Source organism: Bison bison, unplaced genomic scaffold (assembly GCF_000754665.1).
Source record: "Bison bison bison isolate TAMUID 2011002044 unplaced genomic scaffold, Bison_UMD1.0 scf7180017864468, whole genome shotgun sequence".
NCBI classification, from domain to species: Eukaryota; Metazoa; Chordata; class Mammalia; order Artiodactyla; family Bovidae; genus Bison; species Bison bison.
Genome location: NW_011495029.1, coordinates 769,508 through 781,028, shown reverse-complemented (window position 1 = coordinate 781,028; position 11,521 = coordinate 769,508). Strand labels below are relative to the sequence as shown.

General features: G+C 45.0%; 1 protein-coding gene across 2 annotated transcripts in view; it reads right to left on the bottom strand.

Moving 5' to 3' along the window:
• Positions 1-6,980: 6,980 nt before the first annotated feature.
• The window catches only part of NCF4 (neutrophil cytosolic factor 4, 40kDa), an 18,712-nt gene continuing 14,171 nt past the window's right edge, over positions 6,981-11,521 (bottom strand). The window contains exons 7-10 of one of the 2 annotated variants that reach the window (XM_010860547.1): positions 10,872-10,970; positions 8,826-8,956; positions 8,494-8,559; positions 6,981-7,350 (exon numbers count right to left, since the gene is read on the bottom strand). In XM_010860547.1, coding sequence (XP_010858849.1) covers positions 7,155-7,350; positions 8,494-8,559; positions 8,826-8,956; positions 10,872-10,970 — 492 coding nt within the window. In that variant the 3' untranslated portion in view covers positions 6,981-7,154. Of the gene's footprint in view, positions 7,399-8,493; positions 8,560-8,825; positions 8,957-10,871; positions 10,971-11,521 lie in introns of both variants that reach the window. The other variant, XM_010860548.1, reaches the window with a different exon arrangement.

Sequence of the window (11,521 nt, the reverse complement as noted above, 5' to 3'; positions counted from 1 at the left end):
AAGAAAATCAGAGATACCAAAGGAACATTTCATGGAAAGATGGGCTCGATAAAGGATAGAAATGGTATGGACCTAACAGACGCAGAAGATATTAAGAAGAGATTGCAAGAATACACAGAAGAACTGTACAAAAAACATCTTCATGAACCAGATAATCACGATGGTGTGATCACTCACCTAGAGCCAGACATCCTGGAATGTGAAGTCAAGTGGGCCTTAGAAAGCATCACTACGAACAAAGCTAGTGGAGGTGATGGAATTCCAGTTGAGCTATTCCAAATCCTGAAAGATGAGCTGTGAAAGAGCTGCACTCAATATGCCAGCACATTTGGAAAACTCAGCAGTGGCCACAGGACTGGAAAAAGTCAGTTTTCATTCCAATCCCAAAGAAAGGCAATGCCAAAGAATGATCTAACTACCGCACAATTGCACTCATCTCACACGCTAGTAAAGTAATGCTCAAAATTCTCCAAGCCAGGCTTCAGCAATATGTGAACTGTGAAATTCCTGATGTTCAAACTGGTTTTAGAAAAGGCAGAGGAACCAGAGATCAAATTGCCAACATCCGCTGGATCATGGAAAAAGCAAGAGAGTTCCAGAAAAACATCTATTTCTGCTTTATTGACTATGCCAAAGCCTTTGTGTGGATCACAATAAACTGTGGAAAATTCTGAAAAAGATGGGAATACCAGACCACCTGACCTGCCTCTTGAGAAACCTGTATGCAGGTCAGGAAGCAACAGTTAGAAGTGGACATGGAACAACAGACCAGTTCCAAATAGGAAAAGGAGTACTTCAAGGCTGTGTATTGTCACCCTGTGTATTTAACTTATATGCAGAGTACATCATGAGAAACGCTGGACTGGAAGAAACACAAGCTGGAATCAAGATTGCGGGGAGAAATATCAATTAACCTCAGATATGCAGATGACACCACCCTTATGGCAGAAAGTGAAGAGGAACTCAAAAGCCTCTTGATGAAAGTGAAAGTGGAGAGTGAAAAAGTTGGCTTAAAGCTCAACATTCAGAAAACTCAGATCATGGCATCTGGTCCCATCACTTCATGGCAAATAGATGGGTAAACAGTGGACACAGTGTCAGACTTTATTTTGGGGGGCTCCCAAATCACTGCAGATGGTGACTGCAGCCATGAAATTAAAAGATGTTTACTCCTTGGAAGGAAAGTTATGACCAACCTAGATAGCATATTCAAAAGCAGAGACATTACTTTGCCAACAAAGGTTTGTCTAGGCAAGGCTATGGTTTTTCCTGTGGTCATGTATAGATGTGAGAGTTGGACTGTGCAGAAGGCTGAATGCTGAAGTATTGATGCTTTTGAACTGTGGTGTTGGAGAAGTCTCTCGAGTGTCCCTTGGACTGCAGGGAGATCCAACCAGTCCATTCTGAAGGAGATCAGCCCTGGGATTTCTTTGGAAGGAATGATGATAAAGCTGAAACTCCAGTACTTTGGCCACCTCATGTGAAGAGTTGACTCATTGCAAAAGATTCTGATGCTGGGAGGAATTGGGGGTAAGAGGAGAAGGGGACGACAGAGGATGAGATGGCTGGATAGCATCACTGACTCGATGGATGTGAGTCTGAGTGAATTCTGGGATTTGGTGATGGACAGGGAGGCCTGGCGTGCTGCGATTCATGGAGTCACAAAGGGTCGGACACGACTGAGTGACTGATCTGATCTGATCCTAAAATTTTAATCTCTAGGATACCTTTAATGTCTTAGTGATATTTAGAAAAGAATATATGTAACATGTGTGTAAGCTACAAAGTATAACAAACAGTTGTGAACCCACCACTCACAGCTGAGTCCTGCAACACATTACCCATCATTTTTACCCAACTGTCTTTCTCCCCTATGTATTCCCTCCTTTACTCCTGGAAGCAACTCCTATCCAAAATTTTGTGTTTGCTATTTCTTTCTTCATAGTTTTTGAGCTTCATAAAAATAGGAACCTCAGTGCACCAGCCCCAAGCACATCCTGTATCATGCATTGAACCTGAACTGGCAATCCGTTTCATATATGATATTATACATGTTTCAATGCCATTCTGGGGCTGGTGCACTGAGACGACCCAGAGGGATGGTACGGTGAGGGAGGAGGGAGCAGGGTTCAGGATGGGGAACACGTGTATACCAGTGGCGGATTCATGTTGATGTATGGCAAAACCAATATAATATTGTAAAGTAAGTAGCCTCCAATTAAAATAAATACATTTATTTTAAAAATAAATAAATAAGAATAAATAATAAAAAATAAATAAAATAAATAAAAATAGGAGCCTATCTTCTGAGACTTAATTTTTTCCAATTGGTTATATTTCTGAAACTCTTTCATGTTGCCATGTGTGTTTCACCATTGTGTTCGAATCAATGAATGAACCTACAGTTCTCTGGATGAGAGCTCAGCTGGATAACCTTGTTGGGGGTTATTGCAAAGAGAGCTGCTGTATCCCGGTCCTGTGCAAGAGTTCACTGTTGGATCATAAACTACATGAATGTTCAACTTTACAAAACAATGGAAAATGGTTTTCCAAAGAGGGTGAATTAATTTACATCCCTCTTATTATTACTGAGCATCTTTTCATTATTCATTGGCCATTTATTTGCTCCTCCCTGGTGGAAAATATATTCATGTTTGTTGTTCATTTTAAATAGAATTGTTTGTATTTTTCTTTTCTATATGTGGGAATTCTTTATATATTCTAGACTAATCTTTTTTCAGTTATATATCTTGCAAATATATTCTTTTAGCTTTTGGCTTATTTGGTCTCTTACGTCTTTTGGTAAACAGAACTTTGTATGTTTAACGTAGTCAAATGTATTAATATTTATTTTTGTCTTGTTTAAGAATTTCTTTCCCACTCCAAGATTAGGTAGGGAATATTAGGTATATCTTCCCTAAGTATTGTTTTTCCTTCCTACAACCTAATACATCTAAAACTGCCTTTGGGAATTGTTTGACTTAGGGATTCAGTCTCATTCGTTTTGAGTTCCATATGATTGAATAATTTGCCCAGGTACCATTCTTTGATTTTCTTCTTTGATTTTCTTCTTTCCCATGTGAAAGTGAAAGTGAAAGTCGCTCAGTTGTGTCTGACTCTTTGTGACCCCATGGACTATACCATCCATGAAATTCTCTAGGCCAGAATACTAGAGTGGGTAGCCTATCCCTTCTCCAGGGTATCTTTCCGACCCAGGAATCGAACCGGGGTCTCCTGCATTGCAGGTGGATTCTTTACCAACTGAGCTATCGGGGAAGACCACATCTCCAAAATTTTGTTGCTGTTTAGTCACTAAGCCATGCCCGACTCTTTGCAACCCCATGGTCTGTAGCCCTCCAGGCTCCTCTGTCCATGGGATTTCCCAGGCAAGAATACTGGAGTGGGTTACAATTTCCTTCTCCAGGGCATCTTCCAGACCCAGGGATTGAACTTGCGTCTCCTGCATTGGCAAGCAGATTCTTTACCACTGAGCCACCTGGGAAGCCCACAGATCTGCAAAGTTACTTCTATCATATATCAAATACCATTTATGCATGATGTTCCTGAGCTCTCTGTTCTGTTCCATTGCCAGACTGTCAATTCCTGTCCAAATACCACACCATTTTCTTTTCCGTTGCTTTAAAATAAGTTTTGCTATCCGGAGGGCATGCCTCATCACTTTATTCTCTTCAGGAGTACTGACTATTCCAAGTCCTTTACTCTTCTCATATCAATTCTAGAATAGGTTTGTGAAACTCTAAACAACAAAAATATTATTGGAGTGTATTTTCTAATTGCATTAAACCCATGGATCCCTGTGGATCAGGGGGAAGAAGTGACATCAACATAGACAGAGTCTGCATCAGCATTTGTCAATGCTGATTTATCAGCATCATCTTAAACGTTGGAAGTTCTGTAAATGACATTCTTAAGACTGAACTCTTTCAAGAGTGTCAGAGTCTTAGGCTTTGTGATTGCAGCAAGCACAGTCAGGAAAAAAAATGTGTTTACCCTTGCTCAAAAATTCTTTGTTTGTGGATTGTAATGCATAAATCCCACTAGGGAGAAATTAAAACTGAAACACTGCTTTTCATTACAAATTCAGGAAGGGGGTGTGCATAACAGTTTTCCAGGAAGGATGATAACATCTCACCAGTCTGGTTTGTTGTTTTTTTTTTCTCGTCCAGAATGCCTGCACTGAATATGCACCACGGGCGCAAAGTGGTTGCTAATCAGTCAGATGATATTTCTCTCGTTACTCATGCTGTCTGGTTTGCACAATAGTGGACAACACTTCTTACCTAAACTAAAAAGAGGTTGGCCGCTGCTTCACAATCGCTTTCTAAATGTCTCTTGCAAAATGTCTCTTTTGGCTCATGCTAACCTGGATTCACGCAGTGAAGAAAATTCTAGGAAATACAGTTGCAGTTTAGCTAAGTCAATACAAGTCCAAAAATTATGTTCACCTTTTTGTTTATCATTTGCTCTTGCATCTCAGATTATCCCTCAAGGGCCATTTTCCTTATTCTTGAAGTGTGTATTTTAAAGATAATTTTAGTTCAGGTATCTTTTTTCTTTGTTGAAGTATAGTTGATTTACAATGTTGGGCTAATTTCTAATATACAGCATAGTTCAGGTATCTTGATGACAGATTTTCCACTTGTATCCATACTTGATTTCATTTCACATTCATTGCCTCCTTGGTGACTCAGACAGTAAAAAACCTGCCTGCCATGCAGGAGATCTGGATTCGATTCCTAGGTCAGGAAGATCCCCTGGAGGAGGGAAAGGCAATCCACTCCAGTATTCTTGCCTGGAGAATTCCATGGACAGAGAAGCTTGGCAGGCTATAGTCCATGGGGTCACAAAGAGTCAGACATGACTGAGCAACTAACACACACACTTTCATTATTTTTATTTATTTTTGGCTGCGGCGGGTCTTTGTTTCAGCACATGAGCACGTCATTGCTGTGTGGACATTTCTCTCGTTGTGGCAAGTGCTGGCTTTTCTTGTTGTGAAGTATAGTCTCCAGAGCGCCTGGACTTCAGTAGTTGTGGCTCACAGGCTTAGTTATCCCTGTTGCATGTAGGATCTTAGTTCCCAGACCAGGATTGAACCCATGTTCCTGCATTTGCCGGCTGATTCTTAACCACTGGACCACCAGGGAAGTCCTCTCACCTTCATTACTGACCATAAAGTTCTAGATTGAAAGTTATTTTCTCTAAAAATCTGAAGGTACAATTATAATGGTTTTGTCTTCCATTGGTGCAATTGAAAAGTCTGCTTCTCATTCTAATTGTCATTTGATAGTGATCTCCACTTTCTCTGACTCCTTTTAACATATTCTCTTGGGCTTCCATGTTCTGTAGTTTTGATCTATTGTAGCCTTAGCAGCAGCAGCAGCCAGTTATGACCATTTTTTATTCATCCTGCTTATCCATACATGTTTCTTGTATCCATAGATTTAAGTTTTTCATCAGTTTTGAAATACTGTATCTGCCATCTATTTAAACATCACCTCTTTGCCATTCTCTGTATTTTCTCATACTGAGATTCTAATTTTTAAAAAAATCTCATTCTATTGTTTACATCTCTTAATTCCATCTTTATACTCTCCAACTACTTGTATCTGTGTTATATTCTGCGTAATTTCTGGTTTTATCTTGCAATTCACTAATTTTCTCATCACCTGTGTGTAATGTTTTGATACTATTTAACTCATCCACTGTCTTTTCTGCCTCAACAGATGTACACACACATACACCTGTGCATACATCATTTTTCTTTTGCAAATCTGCCTGGTCATTCACTTTAGGTCATTCAGTTTTATGATTTCATCCTTTATTTCTTTGAACACTTTAGCCATGCACTTCAATAATCTGCAGACCCTGGGGGTCTAAAGCTACCATTTATTCTCACTGCCTATTGTCACTCACAGAGATTAAGTGATCTTTGACTAGGAGATTTTATTGCATTTTAATTCAAGTGGCTCCAGTCAGCCTAACTGGGAACACTTCACTCCAGAGGGGACTTTCTTCTGCTTAGAGGCAGGGATACCACTCTCTCAGAATCACCTCATCCTTTCCCCTTAGGCCTTGATCTAGCACAAGAGCCCCTGGTCCAAGCTCTTTATGCCATGGCCTCCCTGGGCCTAAGCTTTCTAACAGTAGCACTGCTTCTGCATTCCAGAACAACCTCCCAGAGGCTGTGGGTTCTGACCCCAGGTCTTATCATGGGATTTTTTTTTTTCAGCAGGGGTGGGTAGTAGTATGGGAGGGTCATTGGAGAACCCACTGCTTCTTATTAGGCTCATGATTCTTCAAAGAGTGTGTGCTATCTAGGGTCTCATTGTGCTGCAGCAGTAGGGCCTCTCAACTTTCAATGGTTGGTTTTTAGTACTTTTTGATCAAATGTTTGTTTCACTGAGAAGAGGGGTCTGCCAAGCTCCTCCTGCAGTCTTACTGAAGGTGATACCTATTGATATTTTGGCTGCTTAGGAGAGAAAAGGCTTCAGCTCACAGAGGGAGATCCTCCCATTCTGCTTCTTCTTCCTCCCCAGAGGGGCCAGAGTCCGCCCTCCCTTCACCCCTTACTTACAATGAAGACCACCAACAGCATGACTCAGGTCTCTGCCCTTCTGCAGAGCAGCAGGAATAAGAGGGCAGAGGAAGCCCTTGACCTTGGTCACACAGAGGACTTGGTGTTGGCCTGACCCAGAGGGTACCCAGGGAAAGATGACTTCCATGAGGCCAGTGGTTACTCCTTGGAAAGGGTTTAAAAGGGAGTGACCAGAAGGGACAGGAGTGTCACTGGGTTTCCCCACACAAGGGAACAAGGTGAGGAAACAGGTGGCTGAATTAGGGGCACAAAGCCAGGGCCCTCTTCTGTATATAAATGATCCCTCAGTGATACTCATGAATGGGTTTTTACTTCCTCTCCTCTCTTTCCTCCAAAGACATTCTCTTCCTCAGCCTGCCCCTTTGAGATGAAATGGTTTATTTAATTCAGAGACCAAATGTACAAGCCAAGGTCAGCAGGTCTGTCCAACTCAGAACCAGGAAGTCTGTCCCACACGCCCAGCCCTTCTTGGTCCTAATGCCCTCAGAGGGCTCTTTGCCAGGAGTCCCCTCACTGCCCCAGGGACACCACTGGCTCAGGGGACTGTGTTGTAGACCTTGTAGTTGTCCTCCTGGGTGACGTGCAGCTTCCAGGGGAAGAGACGCTTCTGGGAGGGGAGACCTCGGGCCCGCTTCACCATGAGCTTCACGTCCTCATCTGACAGCAGCCGAACCAGGTCCCCCTCAGCGTCACGGTAGTTGAGGGCGATGTCCTCTCTCTGGAACTCCCGCCTGGGTGGGAGAGATCAGAGTTCGGGAAAGGTCCAGCAGCCTTTAGGCCTAGGTGTGGGAGCAGGGAGAGGGGATGGAGGGAGATTTAGGGCCGGGATCTAAGAATTGGAAGGGGTCAGAGCTGGACACTGGTTCTATCATCTGAGTGGTCCAATCTCCCATTGTACAGATGGGGAAATTGAGACCTCCAGGGGAAAATGGGACTTTCACAATAAATTTGTGGAACAGCTTGAAATGTCTTATAATGTGCTGAAGACTTTAAGAACTGTCATGGGGAAGAGAAGTGGGTTTTATTGAGCACAGAGTAGAGGAGGATAAAGCCCCCGAGACAGCCCTGTGTGTGGCCACAAAGAACTCATGAAGGACTGGAAGTGTCTGATCTGGGTACAGGTAGACGGGTGAACAGCCATTCAAATTTTCCACAGGTAAATCTGACAAAATGAGTCAGAAGCTCTATCTGACTTGCAAACACCTTGATCCCCAAACCTCACTTCTAGAAAATCATCCTAAGGAAATAATCAGGCAAAACATCAAATAGGCGAATCGCGGCACTATTCACAGTAGTATGTAAAAAAGTGGAAGATAACTTAAATGCCAACAAAAGGGGATGGCTCCTTTAGTTATGGTGCAGCCACAGAACAATGCTCTGTAGCCAACTAAATAATAAAATTATGGGGAGTGGGGTGCCGGTGGGGTGTGAGCTGAAGAAATATGAATGCACATCAGATAATGAGAGGAGTAAAATATGAGGTGATTTCAGTTCTTTATACTTTTCCATGACTTCTGACATTCTTTTTAAAAAATAATGAATAGATATTACTTTTACAGTCAGTAATATAACAATGCCATTTCCATTCTGTAAAGCAACTGTTCATAACTGGGTCTTGGGAGGTGGTGGTTCCCTGATGGAGAAGGGTTCAAGTCCAAGATTTTGACTTAGAAAAACTTCAGCAAATCCAGGCCCACAAACCTCAAGCCCCTTTACCTCTCTGCAGCCCCCTCCCCCCATCTCTAATGTGGTGAGCAAAACAAAAAGGTGAAATAGATACAAAACGCCCAGCCCTTGAATGTGCTGTGTTCCTCCCTCTGTTCTCTCCTGCAGGGTGTCTGACACCCCTCGAAACTCCCACCCTAGCCCCTCACCTCATGAGCTCCAGCAAGTCCTTGAAGAGTGGGGTGCTGCTGAGGTCCTCCTCCACTGCAATGTCCCTAAGGAGAGAGTGGGCAGGAGTAAGGAGGCAGCCGGCCAGGAAGGGGATAAGGGAATGAAGCTGGCCAGGTCACACGGGACCTTGAAGTCTTGTGATGGGGTATGACTTATCTGGAGGATGGTGGGAGCCACTGCAGGCTTTCAGGTATGTGTGTTTGGTCGGGGGACATGTGATCAGGTTTTGGTCTTGGAGCCCAGAGGTGGAGTGGGGTTGGGGAGGGCCAGGGAGGCTGGACAGACCCCTCCCTCCCAGCAGGCCACCAACTTGATGGTGCTGATGGTGTCCTCATAGTAGTAGCAGCGTAGCCAGTTGGTGGGGTCTTCCTCCTCTGGGAAGTCCTTGAGGATCTTCACAAAGGACACTGGGAAGATGCCTGTGGTTCCCCGGACAGTGCCCTGAGGGAAGAAAGAAGACACTGCCCTGTGGGTGCTGGGAGAGGCAGCAGGGCCATGTCCCGGGGTCCTGCCCTTTGACAATGATGAGGAAAGTCAGACAAGGTCTGGGCCCCCTCATGCAGAAGAAAGAGAAAAAGGGGACAAGGTCACCAAGCTGTTCACCCCAAGACATCCATTTTTGAACAAGTCAAGACCTGAATTTATCTGGAAACCTGCTTTCATCTCATTCATTTATTCACTCACTCAGTCATTCATTTGACTACTTCTTGAGTGCCAGCTAAGGGGTAGGCTCTGGGCACTCAGAAGGGATGGAAATCCCTGCTTTTCCCCCTGGAGCTTCCACTGTGCTCCAGACAAGGCACAGGTAAACAGGTGAACTTTACGGGCAGTCATATGATGGTAGGTGTCCAGGAGGAAAACGGGATAAGGGAGGGAGAGGGTTAGAGGCAGGGCCCATTCATTCATTCATCCATCCATGGACACCACCTGCTCTAGACCAAACAACCAGAACTCTCCCTCCAGCCAGGCCTCTTTACTAAACTCCAGCCAAGACCTAGCCATTGCTGTGGTTTGTCAACTGTTCTCTTAATCTTCATAACCCTTTGGAAGACATATTGTTCCAGCCTCTTTTACAGACATATAAACTGAGGCTGAGGTAGTACTCTTGCTCTTTCCCTAACCCTCCCGTCCATCTGAAGCCAGAAGTCATTTAGCATACTGACCCACAAAACCTTCTAGAAAACAAGAAGTCAACAAACATTTCCTGTTTCTGGAGAATGACCCAGCAATACCCTTCAGCTGTCAGAGCTCATGAGTACCCGAGACAGAGCTGCGGGACTGGGGTAAAAATCAAACCAAGTTGTGAGATGAACAGTTGGCCCATACTCCTCTCCAGCCCCTGGGCGCTAGGGATCCTCCCCTTCCTTCAGTGGTTTCCGGACCCCTGGCGGCTGGCCCTGCCTCGGGACCTGTTCCATAAGCTCCTTCACACACCGCTTCAGGAGCCCCGAGAAAAGGGAATCTTTCATAACAAGAGGACTTAATCCAAAAGGCTGCATGAGGCCTGGACTTCCCACTTGGTGATATCCCCTCCATCTCCAGTTGTGCTCTGAGCCTCTGTAAGGGCCATGCTTGCTGCTGGCAGGGACAAAGCGTGGCCAAGATGCCACACACCCAGGCCCTATATGGGCCGAGCCCTGAACAGCTGCGTCTCATTCAACCCTTCCCAGAAACCTATGAAGAAACAGCCAGGGTTATCTCCATTTACGGGAGAGGAAACCACGGGGTTGAGTAAATTTCCCAAACTCACAAAGCTAGCTAAAAACAGCTAGGATGTGACGTCAGACGCTGGAGCTCAAGTCAGTCTCCCTCCTCACTTTCACTCACTCCCTGAGTGGTGAGTAACTTTATCCAATTATAGACAGCACGTCTCCACTGGGCATGATTCTGCCTTCTGGGGCCAGAGGTCTGGGGACGCTCTTGATTGCTGCAGCTGGAGGGGTGCTACTGGCATCTAGCAGATGGATGCCAAGGTCACCATTAAACACCCCACAGTGCACAGGGCATCCCCCAACAGAGAACTGCCTGCTCCCACAAGTCAGAGTGAACAGGCTGAGAGACCCTGTTATAGAACAAGGAATGAAACTCAGAGGGTTAACTGACTTTCTAATGTGACCACTGATGGGGTCAGAGGCAAGTGTAGGTGCCGGAATCTTCTGCTCCCGTCACATACACAATATTTCCTCAGGCTTCCCCGATCTACACCTTTGGACAGCATTTTTTCCCTGGGGCCTTCTCAGATACCTCCTCTTTCTCTGATCCCTCATAGAATCAAAACGACTTCACCTCCAACTTACCTGCAACCTCACTTCCTCCTCATTTTCAGTCTCACCTCCATGCTCACCTCCAAACTTACCTCCAGCCAGTCTTTATTGATCCGACTGAGAAGGAAGATCACATCTCCAACTTTGAAATTCAGCTCATGTTTGCTGTTCCCAGTGAAATCAAACAGGGCCTGGGAGAAGAAAATGGTAAGGAAGGAGGGAAGAAACATTCACCAAGTTCCTACTACAGTGCTTTACATACTCCAGTGTCGCATTTAACAGATGAGGAACCTGAGGCTCAGGGAGGATGAGTGACTTTCTGATGCTCCACTCTATTTGTTAGGGAGAAGCCAGGTTTAGAACCCAGGTCTCCCTGACTCCAGAGCAGCTGCTCTTTCCAAGCCTGGGGGCATGAGCAAGAGGGAAGGGTTCAAACTCCCCGGACTTGGTAACTTCCCCATCCCCCAGGCCTCACTGGGGACTCCTGTGCCCCCATAGTCCCCAGGGCATTGACCACATTGGTTTTGAAATGCCATGTTTAAGAGTGTGTCCCTGGGGAGCTGTGAACCCCTTGAGGACAGGGCCTGGTCTAAGTCACCTCTGAAGTTTTGGTACCCAAGGCGGGGCTGAGCTTGCTGAATGAATGCTGGCTGGTACCCTCCGCCTCTGTGTGCTCATCACAGGCCCTCCCCTGGTCTGGCTGGGGGTTCTGACATGTCTGAGGCTGAGGCTGTGGGCCCTT